The sequence below is a fragment of the Perca flavescens genome, chromosome 4 (assembly GCF_004354835.1).
Source record: "Perca flavescens isolate YP-PL-M2 chromosome 4, PFLA_1.0, whole genome shotgun sequence".
In the NCBI taxonomy this organism is placed as follows: Eukaryota; Metazoa; Chordata; class Actinopteri; order Perciformes; family Percidae; genus Perca; species Perca flavescens.
This window is the reverse complement of record NC_041334.1, coordinates 18,568,484-18,589,834: the sequence shown is the minus strand read 5'-3', so window position 1 is coordinate 18,589,834 and position 21,351 is coordinate 18,568,484. Positions and strand designations below refer to the sequence as shown.

The 21,351-nt window shown below is 40.3% G+C and overlaps 2 protein-coding genes across 2 annotated transcripts in view; one reads left to right on the top strand and one right to left on the bottom strand.

Moving 5' to 3' along the window:
- Positions 1–20,090, bottom strand: part of LOC114554578 (potassium voltage-gated channel subfamily D member 3) — a 143,952-nt gene extending 123,862 nt beyond the window's left edge. The window contains exon 1 of the mRNA XM_028576502.1: positions 19,757–20,090. The gene's annotated coding sequence lies outside the window, so the exon portion shown is untranslated. The remainder of the gene's footprint in view (positions 1–19,756) is intronic.
- On the top strand, positions 1,217–14,327 carry LOC114554580 (protein Wnt-2b-A). Its single transcript, XM_028576504.1, has 5 exons — positions 1,217–1,885; positions 4,815–5,035; positions 5,888–6,165; positions 9,761–10,025; positions 13,263–14,327. The coding sequence occupies exons 1-5, from the start codon at positions 1,707–1,709 to the stop codon at positions 13,490–13,492; spliced, it is 1,173 nt and encodes a 390-aa protein (XP_028432305.1). The 5' UTR covers positions 1,217–1,706; the 3' UTR covers positions 13,493–14,327.
- Positions 20,091–21,351: the final 1,261 nt, after the last annotated feature.

The following is a 21,351-nucleotide window of genomic DNA, read 5'->3' as shown; positions in this document are numbered from 1 at the left end:
AGTCCTACCAGTCTATGTTGCACCTGGAAGTTGCTTGATGTCTTCCAAGAAACACATTTTTCAAAGCAGTCTATTTACCAAATATTGTCATTCTAGTGTAATTTGGCCATTATTAGTTCTGTCTTTTCTGTGCCTACGACATCTATTGCATGCCTGTCCATCCTGGAAGCTAAATCTCTCATCTGTTTAGTTTTTTGTGGTTAAAGTGTTAAAGTTTATTTATTATTTATTTATTTTGGGGGGCTATCCTTTCATCCAGAGGATAGTGTAATTTGTTGCACAGATTAACAAAAACCCTTTGAGGCAGATTTATTTTAACTGATGAAACCTTTGGGCAACTTCTTGGGAAACAAGTTTAATTTTAGGACTGAAATCTGTATATATTTTACAATTGTGAAAGTGCCTTTTAAATGGGTTTCTTGAACCAGTTAAAATCTTACACATCACTAGTTAAGAGGGTTCCACGCAACAGCAAAAATGTTTTAATCCATTTAATTCTGCAAGAGCATTGCGTTGAAATCAATTATACTGGGCTAGCAGGCATATCAAACACTGTCTAAAATGCCCCCTGGGAAGGGTTACCTATCTCTATGGAGACACTAAGTTCCTGTTTAATGAAGTGTCAAAGCATGAAAGCTTGACCACTCATAGCTGAAGGTCTCCAAGCAAATAAACATCTGCTCTACACTGATGACACAAACATCAGAAATGACCTACCCGTCTAATTTGTATTCATTGGAAACACACGTTTGGTCTGATGTTTTCATTTGTATCAATACTATTAATTATCTCTGTGAATACATTTTTTATTTAACATGGCTGCCACAGGAGGCTTTTTGGTTCAGTTGCACAACTTCCAAACACTAAGTGTGTGGTTATAACCCAGTCCTTATTGGTCAAGAGTCATTTTAGAGAACTACTAATAAACTGAACTGTGCAAAATGCCGAGACATAACACAGTGAACAATAAATACTGTTCAATTCCATTAGATATAAGATGACATGATAGGTGAGTGCAGGCAAATATTATAGGAATATCATTGGGTGAGGCTGGTTGTTCTGAAGTGGCAACACGTATGTGGATACGTAGATATCACAGGCAGGGACTACTTTCCAAACTAAATATATACATCTCCTTTCCTGCAGTCTGTAGGTCTACATACCGCTATTTGTAATTTTGAGACAAAGGGGTGGGAGGGTGGAGGGAGGGGGGTCACAGACAGCTGACGCACCGGAGCGGAGCGCGGCGGTGCGCATCTTCATTCCCGGCGACAGAAGGAAAGGTGCGCACAATGTCTGTCCCATCCTCGGAAACGGTTCTTCCACTCGACTCGTATCTGATTTAAGAGAGTTTTCTTGCTTTCGGTACTGTGTTACAGCATCGGATTCTGCGCTTTACGACCCGCAGCTGTAGTGATATTAAATTCGGCGCGCAACAACTGAGGAGAAAAGGTGAATGTATCGCTAATAAAAGGCTTTTAGATACATAGACGGAGGACTTATTCTGCCAAGGCACTAATTACAATCTCCGATGCCAATGAAGATTATGGATGTACTGACAGGAAATCTGTATGGCATTATTAAATATTAACTGGTGGAGTTTAAAAGCACTTTTCCTCCTTGTGAAGCGCTTTAAGTTCTCCGATGATGGACGGCAGACAATCGTCAAGGACATTCACACCTGATTGTGCAGCTTTTGCCAACACATGAAGGGAAGAAACATGTTTTGTCTGATGAAATTTCGCAGCTTATCAGACAGCAGCAGGGCTATGGGGATCAGACATGGGTCAAAAATCCAACATCACTCCAAACCCATCTCTAAAATATACTTAATTTTTATTTTGCTCCTGCTCATTTTCACACCGAGAGTGGATTCATCGTGGTGGTGAGTGAGAGTGCATTTTCTGATCTGATCATTTAGATCAGTTTTAATAACAGTCGATAGCATAGCCTATAGGCTACATCCGTAAAACTAATAGCCAAAGTGAAGTTATAAATGCAAGCGTAGAAAAAGGTTCTGATGCATGACTAAAACTAAAATCAAAATGTTACTCTCTAGTTAACCATTTGCTCTTAGTTTTCCTATGTCAGGTATAAGGATGGAAAATGCTCCCGTGAAAAAGGCAAAAAAGGGATACCCAACTTTCTTCTGCTTATTTGCCAAACATGATCTAAAACGTAATCTTGATAAAGCCATTCGCTTGATTTACTGCCAAAAAACCTACAACTCGGCTAGTCCAATATAAGGTACAAATTGGAACATTTTCATCTCAGTTCATCTCTGCATGGGAATTTTTGTTGCTGATGTAAAAGATAATGATAATTAAAACATCAATGCAAAGTGAAACATTCAGCACAGCAATGTGTGTCATGTGTTTATAAAGATTAATGGTGTTGGGGGAATCACCACTATCCATCCATCTCGCCCAGAGCAAGTGGCAGGTGCAGGCGCTGGTGCATGAATAAATGCCCCTTGATGATTTCTCTTGAGGTTTTAAATGCTCAGAGGAGGAAAAAAAAAGCCCCCCCACCCTCTCCACCTTATCACACCCACCTGAAATAGCTGTTCTCATGTGTCAAGGCACACTTACAGAAATTGTATTTGATGTGTACTTTATATTTAACCAACCACATTGAAGCACATTTAATGTTTTCTTCCTTTATCTTTGAATTATGGCTCTGCACCCCATACCAATTAGCTTTGGCTTTACAGATGGATTTAGATGAAAAAAAAAATTGTAAATAAGGTTATGAATGGTAATTTCCCAAGAGAGTAAGTAAGAAAGTATATGCTATCCTATTTTGCATTGTGTAATTCCATTGCTCTCTTATGCAAATACATTGTGAAAAAAAACCTGGGATTCAATTACTGACAAATTCCAGAGAAAGAAAGAGAGAGAGACACAGAACAGGAGAGGCTTGGAAGCTTTGTGTCCAGATGATTAATACTTATTTAATCCTGCTTTGCATTGTTAGGGCCTATTTTTAACTATTGCAATAATTTAGATGAGTTCCATGTGTCTTGCTGCACAGTAACCCATTCCCTCTCTATTTCTATGTGTGTGTCCTCTTGGAGACAGTCAGGGGTCTTTTGGCACAGCCAGAATGTACGACACACAATAAACACAAGTAGTGCTTCTGCTCTGCTTTACTGCTCAGGCAGATAGTAGCAGTTAAAACAAGACTGGGACAGCCATAACAGGAGTGGAAACTGCCTGCTACGTCCGTTTCTGTCTCGGAGGCCAGGCGACACAAATGTGGCTGCGATTAGGGACTATAATGATATCCGGATGGAGAGTGGAGCGTGCAGGCTTAGAGAGAGAGAGAGGGAGGAGAGGGGTGGGGGCTGCGTCTGCATATGGTTGATCTGTGAGGCAGGGAGGGAAAGGCCTGAGTGGTCACTTGCACTGAGGATGACTGTCCTCATGTCCAATACCACCAGCATGTGATCCGCCCTTTTAGGAGTTGCTACAAAAGAAAGGGATTATGTCTGAAAAGAGCAGGAAGCAAAGGCCTGTCACAGGGAAAGAGGTGTTTTTCACTGAACGTGAGGAATTTAATAATCTCTTCGATGTTCCTGAATATCTGAGTCTCAAGTAGGGGTATGGATGTGAAGAAAAATAGACACGCCGAGAGTCCAATTGGTAAACTCAATATAAAAGGAAAAGTTTGACATTTTGGGAAATACGTTTATTCGCTTTCCTGTTTGAGTTTCTGAGAATTGAGTTTGATGACAAGATTGATATGGCTCTTATATCTGTATGATAAATATGAAGCTCCAAACAGCAGCCGGCTAACAAACTTAGCATAAAGACTGGAACCAGCAAGCCTGGCTCTGTCCAAAAATAACAAAATCTGCCCTACTATCATCTCTGGATCTTCCCAACACATTGCATCTTGTATGGGGCGGCTGTGGCTCAGGTGGTAGAGCGGTCATCTCAATCGGAAGACACTGAACCCCGAATTGCTCCTGATGCTGTGCCATCGGTGTGTTAATGTGTGTATAAACGTTTATCTGATTATCTTGTATGGCAGCCTCGGCCAACAGTGTGTGAATATGTGTGTAAATGGTGCCTGTACTGTAAAAGCGTCCCAGTACTCATTAAGACTTTAGTTTAAGTTAAAGTTCAGTTTTTGTTTACTACAAAAACCAAAGTGTATAAAAGTGAAACTGAAGCTTTATAGTGGGTTTGGGGATAGGAGGGTTATGGGCCTGACTATTTCTTGGTCGGGACAAGGAATTGGTCCCAACCAAGTTGAAGATATTGGGATCTTTTTAATGGATTCAATATCTCCCACTTGATCATTAAAACGACCAAAAAAGTCAACAGACTAGTGGCAAAATGGCTGTAAAACCACCATCGCTGACAGTTACACTTAAATCAAATATTAATACTAATACAATTTATTCAGCTATTTAATATAAGATACACAGTTTGTTTGTACCTGGATTTACTTGTTAATGAACCACTACTAATACACAACACAGCAAAAGTACATGTAGCTAATTCAAGCTATTTATTGGCATGAACAAAAAGTTATCAGCAAGGGTAATCATCTAGCAATAATGCACGAACACTCCCAAATCACATTCTGCCGACACTGCGTGAATGCCACATAAGAGCAAGCTGAGATAACCCTGATCATTATGACATCATCATAGAGGCTTGACACAGCTCCTCCAGAGCCACAGAAGACAATACACCGTACGACATTACACAGGTCATGCTGTAGGCCCGCGTTATAAATAAACATCATGTGTAAAATTGGTAGGGTGCCTTTTTAACTTATCACGACGAGTACTGTGTCTGCAGGTACATTGGAGCGCTGGGTGCTCGGGTGATCTGCGATAACATTCCCGGCCTGGTGAATAAGCAGCGGCAGCTGTGCCAGCGGCACCCGGACCTGATGCAGTCCATCGGTGAGGGAGCCAAAGAGTGGATCAAAGAGTGCCAGCACCAGTTCAGACACCACCGCTGGAACTGCAGCACGCTGGACCGGGACCACACTGTGTTTGGCAGGGTGATGCTGCGAAGTGAGTCTGCACGTGTGTGACTGGGATTTCTATCTGTGTGGTTCTTTGTACGTGCGTGACAGTGGTTGTTTACGTCAGTGACACTCAAGTTAATCATCCTCGTAAATGTCAATGCTGTTACCAGATAAGCAGAGAATTAATAGGTGTCATTAAATCAACTTTGCTCTAGAATACAAACAGAAAGAGAAAGTGTTTTATTTTTTTTAATTTTTTTTTACCTTCTCTGGAATAAGGGAAGATGGGGTAAGTGGATGTTCTCCGAAAACAAGTAGCAGATCTGGAGATCCACACTGGTGATGTATAAACAGTAATAGGAGATGTAAATATTTGGGTAGATGTTTCTGGCAGCCAGACAAAGCTTTACTCCCTGACATATCGCCTGTGTTCTGCTTCATTGCGTGAGCAGGAATGAGAACAGGAGGTGGGTGGGAAAGCCAGACCAAATAACCCCCAAAATGTCCTCTGGTCTGAAAGAAAAACACAGCCCAGCGACTGAGAAAGCTGCCATCTGTGCAAAATAAAAGGTGAAAGGAGAGTCGGCTGGACTGTGATGTTATAGCTCACATGCTGCTACCTCTGTCTGGACCATCCACCATAAATGGACTGATTTCTGTGCTCCTGCGGTCTGGAATATACTGAAGAAAGACTGCTTTACTGAGCAGTAACAGTAAACTCGGGCACTAAAAGAACAGCTTGATTCTTACCAAAGAAAGCCAAAGTTGAAGCGTGGTTTCCGACTTTACAATACTAATTAAAAGTGGCAGTAAGAAAATCTGCAAACAATTTTCCATTGTAAACAAGACATTTTCTGAAGAACTTAATTGCAACACCTCTCTTCCCTGTGCACCCAAGGCAGCCGTGAGGCAGCGTTCGTGTACGCCATCTCGTCAGCAGGAGTGGTCTACGCCATTACCAGGGCCTGCAGTCAGGGGGAGCTAAAGATCTGCAACTGCGACGGCCACAAGCGAGGGCAAGCTAGCGACGACAAGGGCAATTTTGATTGGGGTGGATGCAGTGACAACATCAACTATGGCATAAAATTTGCCAAGGCCTTCGTAGATGCTCGAGAGAGGATGGTGAAAGACGCTCGCGCGCTGATGAACCTGCACAACAACCGGTGTGGTCGGATGGTGAGCAGCAGCTTTAATTTTAATGTTGATACTTATTTAAGACTTATTTCTAGATTTACTGTATGAGCCTGTGCCCTACTCTAAGAGACTATGAGAGACAAGAGCACATTTTACGACAATTGACCTCGTTATATTGAATAGATACTATCAATAATTTACAGAAAACGTTCCTTCAAGTAGGCATCCCAGTAAGCACACATACGCCACCACGATGTATGCAAAAGATCGCTTCATTGACGGTGTGAATACTGTGAGATTTTTGTATACGGTTTGTATCAAGTACCCCTTTAGACATCCCTTTAATACTTAGGTTTGATTTATACCAGGCCTGTAACAATTATTAAATAATTGTCTAACCGCAATTTTTTTTACATAAATCACAGTTATTTTGTATAACTTGACAACCGCAATTAAAGCATTAGAGCTTTTTTTTTTTTAAATGAGATTGGTCACACTATTGTTTGGATCCATCACACGCATTTGCAGTACCAGCGTAACATCACCTAGAACAGTAACGTTAGCTAGCCTACGATACTAGGATTCCTACCAGAGGACGCCCCACCCGCAGTTGCAAGTCCAGTCGGCTTTCGAAAGGTTAAAAATCCACCAAAGTACCTTTACATGTGTTTAGCTAAATAATGTAGTTAACGTTAGTCCGTCTGAGGTGTTTAATCTACTATGGTGCTTTGTTTAATTTGTAACGTTAGAACATTTTATCATTGTACAGTAGGCAATATGGCAAATCAAACTTCAGCATTTTTTATCTTGGAAATAGCCTTGTATTTCACTCGCTTTTCCAGAGCTTTCAGCAGATGGAGTTTGAGAACTGCGTTATATATATATATATATATATATATATATATATATATATATATACATATATATACAGTGAGGAAAATAAGTATTTGAACACCCTGCTATTTTGCAAGTTTTCCCACTTAGAAATCATGGAGGGGTCTGAAATTGTCATCGTAGGTGCATGTCCACTGGGAGAGACATAATCTAAAAAACAAAAATCCAGAAATCACAATATATGATTTTTTAACTATTTATTTGCATGATACAGCTGCAAATAAGTATTTGAACACCTGAGAAAATCAATGTTAATATTTGGTAGAGTAGCCTTTGTTTGCAAGTACAGAGGTCAAACGTTTCCTGTAGTTTTTCACCAGGTTTGCACACACTGCAGGAGGGATTTTGGCCCACTCCTCCACACAGATCTTCTCTGGATCAGTCAGGTTTCTGGGCTGTCGCTGAGAAACACGGAGTTTGAGCTCCCTCCAAAGATTCTCTATTGGGTTTAGGTCTGGAGACTGGCTAGGCCAGGCCAGAACCTTGATATGCTTCTTACAGAGCCACTCCTTGGTTATCCTGGCTGTGTGCTTCGGCTCATTGTCATGTTGGAAGACCCAGCCTCGACCCATCTTCAATGCTCTAACTGAGGGAAGGAGGTTGTTCCCCAAAATCTCGCAATACATGGCCCCGGTCATCCTCTCCTTAATACAGTGCAGTCGCCCTGTCCCATGTGCAGAAAAACACCCCCAAAGCATGATGCTACCACCCCCGTGCTTCACAGTAGGGATGGTGTTCTTGGGATGGTACTCGTCATTCTTCTTCCTCCAAACACGGTTAGTGGAATTATGACCAAAAAGTTCTATTTTGGTCTCATCTGACCACATGACTTTGTCCCATGACTCCTCTGGATCATCCAAATGGTCATTGGCAAACTTAAGACGGGCCTTGACATGTGCTGGTTTAAGCAGGGGAACCTTCTGTGCCATGCATGATTTCAAACCATGACATCTTAGTGTATTACCAACAGTAACCTTGGAAACGGTGGTCCCAGCTCTTTTCAGGTCATTGACCAGCTCCTCCCGTGTAGTTCTGGGCTGATTTCTCACCTTTCTTAGGATCATTGAGACCCCACGAGGTGAGATCTTGCATGGAGCCCCAGTCCGAGGGAGATTGACAGTCATGTTTAGCTTCTTCCATTTTCTAATGATTGCTCCAACAGTGGACCTTTTTTCAACAAAGCTGCTTGGCAATTTCCCCGTAGCCCTTTCCAGCCTTGTGGAGGTGTACAATTTTGTCTCTAGTGTCTTTGGACAGCTCTTTGGTCTTGGCCATGTTAGTAGTTGGATTCTTACTGATTGTATGGGGTGGACAGGTGTCTTTATGCAGCTAACAACCTCAAACAGGTGCATCTAATTTAGGATAATAAATGGAGTGGAGGTGGACATTTTAAAGGCAGACTAACAGGTTTTTGAGGGTCAGAATTCTAGCTGATAGACAGGTGTTCAAATACATATTTGCAGCTGTATCATGCTAATGCAAATAAATAGTTAAAAAATCATATATTGTGATTTCTGGATTTTATTTTTTTAGATTATGTCTCTCACAGTGGACATGCACCTACGATGACAATTTCAGACCACTCCATGATTTCCAAGTGGGAGAACTTGCAAAATAGTAGGGTGTTCAAATACTTATTTTCCTCACTGTATATATATATATATAACGCTAGTAAGTTGTCCTTGAGTTTTGCATCAATATGATAAACATTTATTTGTTAACCATTTGTTTTACTGGATTAGACAAAAAAAGACATTCCCAACAGGTTGTGTTCTATATCTCAATTAGGGCTGCAACTATCGATCATTTTTATAAGCGATTAATCTCCCAATTATTTTCTCACTTGACTGATTAATCGTGTGGTCTATAAAACCTCAGAAAACCATGAAAAATGTAATTTCTCAAAAATCTATTTAAATATTTAGTGACTAATCAATTATACTAGCGCTCCAATCAAAATTTCCAGAAAATTCACTATTTCACAACATATGTAAATATCAATTAGGGCTGGGCGATATGGAGAAAATCAAATATCACAATATTTTTGACCAAATACCTCGATACTGATACTGCAACAATATTGTAGTGTTGACTATTGGTGCGTTCACAAAATATTTACACAATGAGATTTTTGATAAATAATCATCAGTAATGTGGATATAATGACTAAGTGGGTAAAGGCAAATAATAGAACAGTTACAACAGTCTGGTAAGTTCAGAAAATAATGTAAACTTTACTTTAATGCAGCCTTTAAAACCAGGAAAAGACAACATTTATGCCATAACACGATATCCAAAATCGAAGACGATATCTAGTCTCATATTACAATATCAATATAATATCGATATATTGCCCAGCTCTAATATCAGTATCGCAATATAAAATTAAATATACCATGAAAGAGCATTTTATTTATGTAGTCCACCGATGATCTCAAGTGATAAATTAACGACTCGACTTCCCTTTTAAGAGAAGAAGAGTAAAATATTCCTCTGGGTAAAGACAACATTCCTGGCAACAGGCAACAAAGTAAGTATCAACTCTCCCAACAGCATATATTAGGAATTTGCTTTCATCAGTTGATTTAGTTTTAGGCTCAACACAGACAAGACAGGTTGTTTCAAAAAAGGCTTTGCAGCAACACAGCTTAAAGAAAACTCCAGTCAGATTGAAGCAGGGCTGATCACACCTAGGCTACATCATATAGGCTTAACACCCTGTCACCTTTGACCTCTGCTCTAGGCAGTAAAGCGCTTTATGAAGCTGGAGTGCAAGTGTCATGGGGTCAGTGGCTCGTGTTCTCTGAGGACCTGCTGGCTGGCGATGTCAGACTTCAGGCGAACTGGAGACTACCTTCGCAAGAAGTACAACACAGCCATCGAGGTGACCATGAACCAGGACGGCACGGGCTTTATGGTGGCTGACAAGGACTTCCAGGGAAGCACCAAGAATGAGTTAGTGTATGTCGAGAACTCACCAGATTACTGTCTCACAGACCGCTCAGCAGGTGAGTAAATGAATAAAGAATTTGTTTTTTTTGTATGATTATGCTTTTTAAAAAGTGGAAAAATCAGGAGCTCCTTGCAAAGAGTGAAAAATGTGTATTGATACTTTAGATGCACATGAATAAAAGAGTGGGACATGGTGGCCCTCATTTATCAACCTAACGTAGAAACCAGCACAGATATGAGCGCAAAAATCATCTTAAGACAGGCTTCACGTGTGATTCATGAAACGTTCGTATCACACCAATCAGAGCGTAAGAATGGTCGAACATTGATAAATGCAGTGGCTGGAAACAATTGTAATTTAAATATCATGCCCTAATGTATTCTGGGTTTTGAGGCCTCGCCCCTACAATTTACGACGTGGCGAGACATAATCGGGCTGAGAAGCGGCACTTTTCAGAGGTGGAGATTGAAACCCTAATATCTCAGGTTCATTTGCACTAACGTGTGTACTATTTGGCAACCTGAAAACTGGTATTAAAGGCTGTAGAAAGAATGCGGAATGGAAAGAGATCACTGATGCGGTCAACAGTGTTGCCGTAGTAAATCGGACTCCAGCTGAAGTTTATTTAATTTATACATCTTTGACATATGTATGCTATAGTCGTAATAGTGATATACAGGCTTATATTGCAATCTCTTATGCATACATATAGGTGTACCTATATTTAAATAAACACACAGTACCGGAGTTTACGCAGTGGCTTTTATTTTACTCATTTTACTCTTTTTTCTTTTTCTTTTTTCATGAGTCACAGCCAGGCAACCGTGAGCTGGCATCGGGTCATCTGGCTCCATGATTACATTTATGGCACCTTGTTTTCCTGTGGAGAACCCTGCAGGCTAAAACAATGTTGCAGACTTTTTCTGGCGTGTATAGGGTCCCCGCCGCTGGTGCAAGACAGAGCAACCTGCCTTTAATCAATCCGATGGAGCGCTCCACCGTGGCCCACGTGCATACGTGTGCACTGTTGTACCAGCGCATTAAGGTCTTCTAAAAGAGCCAGATGCCAATAAGTGATCAACTGAGGACTTCTCCTTCTCCTGTTAAACTGATTATATCCTGCACTGCAAGTCTACACTGATTTGAAAACGTGCATACACATGTTTAAACTTGACGTGAGATTTGATCGTAGCCTCCGCTCACATCCACATTGATAAAGGCCGAGCTTTGCGTGGAAATGACCATACGCCGGTTTTATGCTGGTTTTTGGTGGTACGTTCTTTCCTTAATGAGGGCCAAAGACTAAGACAATAGTGGCTGTAAATGTGCATGATGAGGTGTAAAATAATGAAATTATTTTTAATATAAAATATTGCAACACCAAATTTACAATTGAGTATATTGTTAAACAGGTGGTTGGTCCTGTGTCACTTAAAAAAATCTATGAGAATAAGAGACTCATCCACTGAAGGCTTGCATTCTTTCACAGCTTAACGTTCAATGGTTTGACCTTTAACATCTCATTTAATTCCTAGTGTTTGCTTTACCTTGTTAAACTCAGTCTCTCTCCTCCAATCCAGCCCCTCCAATAGAGCGTGAAGGAGTTCACTAGCTCACTATTAATAGGTTAGGTAAGTAGTAGGCTAGTGCATATGTGCAGGGGACATGATGGTACTTTGAGATTCTCCCACTCCTCCCTGCTGTTAGCTTGGTGTGTGTTCACTAAAGGAAAGGCTGTCTTTCCTTGTTAAAAGGTGATCTTAAAAGGAGCTTATGACCCTCCTCGCCACTAATCTCCATTGTATAGGAATTCATAGCCTAAGGATACATGCAGACTTATTTTTCAAATCCTTCCTTTGGTCAGTATAAGGCTCCACTCCCTAGAGCCTGAAGGGAATATCTCCTCTTATCCTTTTCTCTTTACTTCAGGGATGCTCTGTTATTAGACATGGCATCTGATCTTTGGCTTAGATTTCACACTTGAGTACATCACCTTTGTGTTGGTCTCTGAGACTATTCTGTCAGCGTGTCTGTAAGCCAATACCATGCCAAAGAGTTTGGAGTTTCAGTTTTCGGCATCAAAATATTCACTGGTGTTCTGGTGGTCAACTGCCAATATTAGCATTTCTACAGTATGTCAATAACTGGAGGTTTTCCAAAATGCAATTAAGTTGAGCTGATATGTGACTAGGAGTAACAACCACTGAAGAAGAGTTACTCAAGACTTAATTTGGTTACTGTAATAGGAAAGGTACATAGTTAGAACTATCACCCAACCCTCCTGTGCCCCTCAGCTCTACAGAGCATTATAGCCAGGGTGCGATTTGTGAAGAAAGCAGAACAAAACAACAAAACAAAAACATGCAAGAATTAAATCCACCCTTCCAATACCATGGATATAGTGCCACTCGGCCGGCCATGCCAAAACACTTTTGCACTTCAATATCCAATGGAAAATAAACTCAAAATGTAATAGCACATTATGTCAACATAAAACACAGCACTTTCAAGCCAGAGAGTGGAGTTCACTATGCGGCAAAAACAAAATGCTTTCACCCAGGAAACGCTCGTTTGTTTGTTCACCTGGTGTGTTTTAATCCAAATCCAATCTTTTTCCTAAACTTAACTAGTTGTTTTGGTGCCTAAACTTAACTGTCATCGCTGCATGACGCTAACTTCTTCTGGTTTAACTCAACTACCATGGCCCCTGAAAGGGCCGTCATCTGGCGGTGCCTGTAGCCGGCTCACAGTCAACTATTGGCGGCTAAACAACTGCTGCTCCGTAGCGGCTAAATACAACCAGCAACTGCTGCTTGGATTCGTTACAGCGCTTTATTTAGTTTAAAATACTTCTATTTTAGGTATATATAATGAATATATGGTCTAGGCTATTGGAGAAGTAGATTTATGTAGATGATTTGATTGAAATTTATTTTGAACTTGTAAAAGAAAAAAAAATTTATACAGAAAATATTACACAAATTAGAAAACATAGAGGTATAACAAATACTATTTTGTTTTGACATATACAAAAAGGAGTGGGAAGAATATACCTTTATTTAGTCCCACCCCTTAACTAATGAAAAAACTAAACAAAAATACCAAACATTCACTGTCAGATGTAGCATATTTGTCTTGCCGACTCAAAAATGTTGTATATTTCATGGTGTGTTAATAAAGGGCAGGTGTATACAACAACATTGCTGTGAAGTAAATGTTACTTTTCATTATGCTTGAAAATAACTATGATTTTTTTTCCCCCTCTTACGCTAATCTATACATTTCTTTACAGGCTCCTTGGGCACAGCAGGCAGAGTGTGCAACAAGTCCTCCAGAGGCACGGACGGCTGTGAGGTCATGTGCTGTGGGCGGGGCTACGACACCATGCGTGTCAAACGTGTCACCAAGTGCGAGTGCAAGTTCAAGTGGTGCTGCGCTGTGGAGTGCAAAGACTGCGAGGACTTGGTGGATGTTCACACCTGCAAGCCTCACAAGCGACCCGATTGGCTGGACATAACCTAACACGGAGACCTGACCAATCACAAGTCACCACTGACTCAATAACCTGCGTGCTAATGACTGCATTTTGTTATGGGATATATAAATGGGATCTCTTAACTGTAATACCTCTGGCTTATTTTTGATCCTTTGACACTTCCGGAAGCAGAGACTTCACAGACCTTGATGCTAAACTGGAAATTAGGCCCAGTTACTGATCGTGCCGCTTTAATAAGTGTTTCTGAGAACAATTTGTTGAGCTTTTTTTAAGACAAACTTTGAATCTTTGATACAAAATGGCTGAATATTGTTTTATTCTGTTGTAAATACACCCTTCAGTGTTTCCCCTAGGTTGACTGCTTTAGTCTGGGTGGGTTGGTGGCAGGGGGGGAGTGCTACCACCACACCAAATTCTGTTCTCAATTTAACACTTTAAAGTTTCTTTAAATATTTATTACTAGTTTTAGTTTAGTTTTTGTTTAGTAACTTTTCGAAATTCACATTAACCATTCTTCACATCGGCATGAATTAGATCCACCGCACAGCACTTATTTAAAAAAAAAATATGTCACTTTTAAAGCTAGTTCGCCTGTTACTCCTGTTATTTCCTTACAAGCAATGTAGCATTTAAAAGGCTATTTTTTTTTAAACAGAGTCTGCTGCAGTGCTCACTCCACATAAAGTGCTACATTACACCCCTCCAGCAAACTTCACAGAGAACAATGGGGACAAAACAGCATCACTGATCTGTTTTAACCGAATATTCTCCGGTTCAGCTCAGCTAAAAACACAAAAACACTACTGCGCCTGTTTGTCACCGGTAGGCTAAGTGACAAAATAACGCCAACATGTTCCTATTTCCATGTTGTGATTTATAGAGTCACAGCGTGTACAAAAAACAACGTAACATGAGACACAGCCGTCTTCTAACTGTAAACAAACCGGGAACTATATTCTCAGGCGGAAGAATATAGTACATGGGCGGAGTGATATGCTCGCAGCAATCCTGTCTGAGAATATAGTTCCCAGTTTGTTTGCTGTTAGAAGATGGCTGTGTCTCATGTTACGTTGTTTTTTGTACACGCTGTGACTCTACAAATCACAACATGTAAATAGGAACATGTTGGTGTTATTTTGTCACTTTTGTCACAATTCGGAGCAGTAGGCTAGTTGGAACCAGTTACCTGCAGGATCTGTGCTGGGCTAAGCTAATGCTGGAGCCGTCAGACAGCGTTACAGCACGCACGGAGATGAGAAGGGTATGTATCGACTTGTCTTACTCTGGGGGTTACAGTGAATAAGCTAAATTCCCAATAAGTCGGCGTGTTCCTTTAAAATGATATTAAGTATGCTACTGCAACAAATACAAAAGACAGTTGCTGCTAATGAGTGCAACTCTAACAAACTAGTTTCTATTAGAATAAGATCAGACAATTGTGCTGTGAACTGGAAGCAACCGCAAACAGGAGAACAAGCAAGGACTTTCAGTTAATGTAAAGTCGCGGGAAACTTGCAGCAAAGCTGAATTTTGGCAGGTTCCCAGTCATATGGACCTTGGACTATTGTCTGACAGGGTTACATTTCTCAGACAGTATTCCACATAATGTCATTTCTACCTCTGGTTCTTTGTTTTTGCTTCCCATGTTTTGATTCAATACCACACCGACGGCTTAAAGCAATTGTCCTTAGGCTGTGTTCAGACAGACAACAGCACCATGTAAAAACAAACAGCCCCCTCATACATTTCAATTAGGCTACTGCGGCAAACAATGTAAAAACATTGCAGCAACACAAGGCACTGTGTAGGCCAATCAAGTACATGCATTTGATGTAGATGACTTACTTTAACGTGAATGCAGAAATTCTACTGTATACCTGATGACTGTCGAAGGACGACCAAATGATTTTCGATTTCCAAAGTTGTCAAATCCAGTGTCATAATATTACAAACTGCTGTGCAATGACTCGGTGCCTGATAAATTCTTCAAACTCATGGATTTACTATTATGACCATCTCATATCATCAGTACCGTAAACAACGTGCCCCCACCAAAGCAGCTGTTTTTGATCTGAACACCCGGTTAGCCATCATGCCTGCAGCCTTTGTTGTTTGCCAAGATTTACGTACTGCCAGTTTCTCTTGGTCATAGTTGTTAAGTGTTAAGACAGTTAACTCCAGAATGCTATGTTTTTTTTATCTTTCAAACCTTTATCAGATGCAACTTTTTTTATTTTATTTTTGTTAAAAACAAAGAAAACGTCTCTACATCCTAGCTTTTAAAGCTATGGATCACTGATTGTGAGACACATTTACTTTAAAGATTATTTTTTGGGGGCTTTTCCCTTTATTGGATAATGACAGTGGATAGAGATGAAAGGGGGAGAGAGATGGGGGATGACACGCAGCACAGGTCAGCAGGTCGGATTCAAACCTGCGCCGCTGCAAAGGACTCAGCCTACATGGGGCGCACGCTCTTACCGGGTGAGCTAGAGGCCGCCCCACACATTTACTTATTTTTAAGATGGTATCGGACCCAGTGCTTTCCCCTTGGATCAATGTCCAGGAGCTTCCTGCTTAGATAATTATGTTTTCTTTTACCTGCTGGGTCTCAGTTGGTGAGCTGAAACTTTGGAAACAACAACTGAAACAGTTGGTTATAAACATTCTGTTAATGTGATGCAGGTAAATGATGTCTCATTTTTAATTAGCCTCACTGTCATTACCTCCAGCTTTAACAGACACCACAGCTGTTTCTGCTGCTGATAATGTAATGCTACTTCCATCAAAGTAGAAGGCCTTAGAATGTACATTAAAAAAAACATGTATATGCTGCTATATTGTCATAGATCATAACTAAAACTGAACAGCAAGATATATACTGTAAATCTGAAGATCCTAATTACACAGAAAAATATGAAAACATAATGTTTCTGTTCCATGTGCCTGTTCCATTTTAAACTAAAGTTGTTATCATATACATTCTGTTTCCAGTGTATGCCTCTCAGTGGTGGGCTTAAGGTTGTAAGTGCAGTCTTCATTGCGAAGGCCAGTACAGCATGTTTCTCCTGTCATCGTATTGTGACAGACCACTTTTACAATGCAATCTTATGCAACTGTGCTTTCAGTCCTTTGTGCACATATTCACTGGCTCGGACTGGTTTGTGAGAAGTTAAGTATTTCATGAAACTGGGCCAAGACATTGCAGAAAGAGCAGTGAAGTAGCTACAGACCCTGAATTTGACTTTTCAACATCTGGTAATGCAGCCAAACGCATGCTAGGCCACTGGAGACACAACCCTCAAAGGGGTTTATAGATCTAAATGAATCTGACAACAAGCTGTGGATGCTGGGAGTCAACAAATTTTTTCAAGTCCACGTAATGAGGAAGGGAGCCAAAGCAAAGTGCTTTGAACAAGGCCAAATGACACACCATGTCAAACGTTCACAAGTCAAAAGTTAATTGCAAACAAAGGAGCCTGTTTTGAATGTAAATGAAGAGCACGTTGGCTGTGTTTTTCTTAAAGATTAGAAAGGTGAGACCTGATAACATACAGTGGGGGCTGACCTGGGCCTGTGCTGCTCTGGCCCTCAAAAGTTCATATTTCCATTCCCCATTTCTACTGACAGCACAAAACTGACAATTTCAGTCTGCTATGAAATTTAACATTTTAATCCTGAAACCACATTGGACACCACTGGGCCTGCACTGATCTGTACTATGGATTTGGATTAGTTGAGGGTGAATGTCATAGTTACTGTTGCCTATGTGAGGTCACTTAGGTCTAGTCACAACATCGACATCCCATTAAAAGTTTTTTAATTTTCAGATGTACTGCAGTTAGCCTACATTTCAGCCAACCAAAATATATGTGTAGTTGTTACTGACACCCTGAATGTTTGACTGTTCAATTAAGGCTGATGCCACATTTTTACATCCAAGTCAATGTTTTCCTCTGTCAGTGTTTGGTGCAACAGTGTCCTAGTTTGTATTACTGTCTCTGGAAGTATTTTCACCTTTGTATTGCAGGTCCCAAAATACCTTACTGGCTCTATATTAAACCTTGTTGATCCACTCCCTCTGTCACTCCTATTAGAGGTCTTCCATTCCCTTCCAGTTTATATGGTCTCATGTGTTTTAGCAGGGAGTGAATAAAGATAATGCAACCAACTGTGTTGGTGTTTTAAAGTTCAGTCAGCTCAATGTTAGGATATTCCAGATTATATTTTCCAGAAACGTAACTGGACTGGCAGATAATGGGTGTAGATAGCAACATAATTTACATCACAAAACATATCCAAACATTATCTTTAAGGAAACTTAAAATTAAAATGAAATCCTTATAAAGGTATACTTTCATTGAACAATTAGCTAAGCTGTGCGTACACACAGAGTAGATTAATAACACTTAGTATATAGTATAGTATCCGTGCTGCTTTGTCCCCCACACTGTGTGATCCAGTTTAACTCTGTAAAAATAACAGGAGCAGCATCGCAGGCATTCTCTTCCATCATGGTGATATCAAATGGGCATCTCAATTTGACAACATTTCAGAGCTAAATTTGGCCCAAGGGAGAGTATGGTCCACACAGATGTTCCACATTCAGGGAAACCAGGAGAGAGAAATGTTGTTATCCATGCTTTTACATTGTAATGAGTCACAAATGATTTAGTGTTGTGCAAGTTCATACTAAACATAATTCTCCTTGAAACACTGTGCTCCATCTAATCATATGATTAATATCTATAAAGTACAGGAATATGGGAAATATGTTGGTATACATTCCCTACTGAAGGGAGCTGGAATTGGTGCTCTCTACTCTATTTAGGAAGTGTTGAAAATCTGTCCCAGTAGTTTCACTGTTTTTCTTGGAAGAGAGGATGCCCCTTATGACCCTATCAGCAGTAATTGAGCTTTATGTGGACATGAAATTGGACTTGACAATAGCTGCTATGTAGTGTATTTATTGTCCTTGCCAAGTGACATCATACACATTTTTTACTGGGAGAATCCAGCTATAAATCTCACATACAGTATGTTTCTATAGCATTGACAAAAGGAAGATACTCCCACAAACAGACTAATATAAATTATCTTCTTACAGCAAGATCTTTATATTGTACATACAATAAATGTAGTAATGTAGTGTCTTTCTCACGCATACAAGGGCACACAGATATTGACGCCCAAGTTAAATGTGCAAATGCGTAATCCTTAACTTTATTCAGCCAACTTACATGCAGTGGATTTATTATGGTCATACAAAACTGATATTTGGCATCTAGACGCTGATTCACTCCCCACAACCATACACCAAGATCAGCACAGCAGAGACTGTGGAGTGGTGATAAATACTTCCCATAAGAGCCACATTAGACACAGAGCCTGATACCAGCAATTATGTGAATTTTATATAAGCCACAAGTACCAGCTCTGCCATATGCCTACTTTCCTGCTTGGCACGAGAGACCACGAAGGGAATAAATTATGTTGTGAACTGAGGGGAGTAGCTAAATCCACCAACAACCCACTTGATGGCTATGCAGGCTTTGCATATTAAACTGCAAAAAGATAATGGCGTGAGCAGACAATGTCGTCTTGTGAAATGGCATTCATGTACACATACATGGATAAAACATTATGGCTATTGACTTGAGTGTTGCAGATGCATAAACTAAGTACAAGAGCTCAAGCAGGTTAGCTGTAATAATACGAAAGAGTAAAGCAAGCTGTCACCCCAACACATTGGTTTACTATTGCTAGGCTGAGTATGAGGTGTGTGGAGATGACCTCAGTACAATGTGTGACAAAACCATATGTTGAGTTTACTATGCAGCCTCTATTATACAGAAACAATGCATGCAAGAAACAGTTATGTTTACCTTCCTAACGCCAATATGAAATATCAGGCTCTACTATAGCTTGCAGGGAGATAGCCTAATAGAAAATAAACACCAAAACAACACAGAAGGGAAAAATACATGGCAAAACCAATCCGCCCATAACACACAAAACACTCAAACATGAGAATAAAAGGATACTAATTGACTGTGCAAAACAACAACAACAACAACAACAACAACCACCACCACCACAAAGTAGGCCCAAAAGGTAGATGAAAGCAGCATAAAAACAGAAATCAGCAAAACAACACTGTTCATAAACAAATCTGCAGAGAAACAGGCCAGCAGCATCAACAATGTATGTCATTAATGCCAGGCACAGAAACAAAAGAGCAGAATTAAGACATCACTGAACATTAGCATGTTAGCAAAGGCAGTACGTACCTTGGTAAAGTGGAACAGTCTCAGCGAAGTAAAACATCTTTGGTAAGAGTTACCATCATTGCTGACAGGAAAACTGCTTCCGGCTTGAAATGGCGTTTAAAGTCCACAGCTGATGAATGACTGGTGAAATTGTTGAATTCCAGCAGAAGCAGACGAAAGGATGGGATGATATGTATAGCTTAACTACTCCACTAAACCAAAAACAGGACTTATGTTAGCATGTAAGATTCCAAATGAAGTACGACATTTGTAACAAGTGGATTCGGAAATGTTGTTAGCAAACGAACAGTGTTAGCAGCAGGCTAGTAGTTCAAACATCAAACCAGTGGGCAGGGCACTGATAGTTTAAATAGCCCGCCCTATCACAAAGGGGTGTTCTTGATTTGTGTTTGGTATATGTCATAGTCATAATAATAATAATACCAAAAAAATGTTTATACAGATTTTTTCAAAACATAGTGCTTTAAATGGTAGGACCAGGATTGAAACATTTCAGGACAAATAGAAATGCCAGACAATTAAAAAAAATACCAAAGTAAAATGCCCAACATAATATAAGATAAAAGCAATAACAGACAAGTGTACGTCTGCCTGAACTAGCTCAAAATCACTCTATTTGGAGATGGATGGCCTCACAAATAATGTCACGTCCCTGGCAGTTTTCCATGACCCAGTCATTGCAGTCTAATGTTTCATAGCTGCTGATTATTAACTCACTGGGTGGTCATCGGGGGACTAAACCCAACTACATGAAATATCTCATACTGTCATAATTACACAGCTCATTCTTGTAAGGATCAATATGTGGGCTACACATTTAAACAGACCAATAGACAGACATAACACACATATGTAAGAATTGTTTTTTTTTATACTGGAGGCAGATGTTTTAGGAGATTAGTCCAACACTGTATGAAACCTTCAGGGACACACTTGGCAAAGATCCCAGGCCTCAAAATTCATTAATTCATAGTGCTGGTGAGCTCAGTGGGCTGGCAGCATGGCATTACCACATAAAAACTCTTTTTTAGTGGGTCAACTGGGTCAAAGTGTTTGCGTGTCTGTATGGGACATAATTTCCCACCTGCGAGGCTTTCCCACACAAGTATATGCTCCAAATCCTCATTTTAGCATTTCATTTTTCTTACAAACCCTACTGGCTATGGCCATACATGTTGTAAATGTCCTAAACATCTCTTATCATTAAGGACACAAAGAGATAAAATGAAACTTAATTCAAATACTCTCCGTCTACACCACATATTTGTTGTTATCATGTTTACCCTGTATTTTATGTCTTTTTTTCTGTTACCCTGACAATGATGCACTCCAGAGGTCAGCGAACAATTCATGTTTCAACAGGGAGCATGGAACCACGCTCTGGCACTGAGAGCAAACACTTGAGCAACCGTCAACAGTCATTGACAGCGATTTTCATTACTGGTGCTTGCCACTTGAGGGTGAGTGTATGGAGTATGATTATGGCACCAATGGTTCACTGGGAACGTGCCACATAAAAGCATCTGCTGATGGTGGTGGAGTGGTGTAATCATAGTGACGGCTCTTGGCTTTATATAGGGAGGAGAGAGGAGGGT

Excerpts from the sequence above, each read along its gene's own strand:
- LOC114554580 (XM_028576504.1), top strand. The coding sequence starts at position 1,707 with ATGAAGGGAAGAAACATGTTTTGTCTGATGAAATTTCGCAGCTTATCA. Across the intron at positions 1,886-4,814 it reads AGAGTGGATTCATCGTGGTG|GTACATTGGAGCGCTGGGTG; the intron begins GTGAGTGAGAGT and ends CTGTGTCTGCAG. Across the intron at positions 6,166-9,760 it reads ACAACCGGTGTGGTCGGATG|GCAGTAAAGCGCTTTATGAA; the intron begins GTGAGCAGCAGC and ends CCTCTGCTCTAG.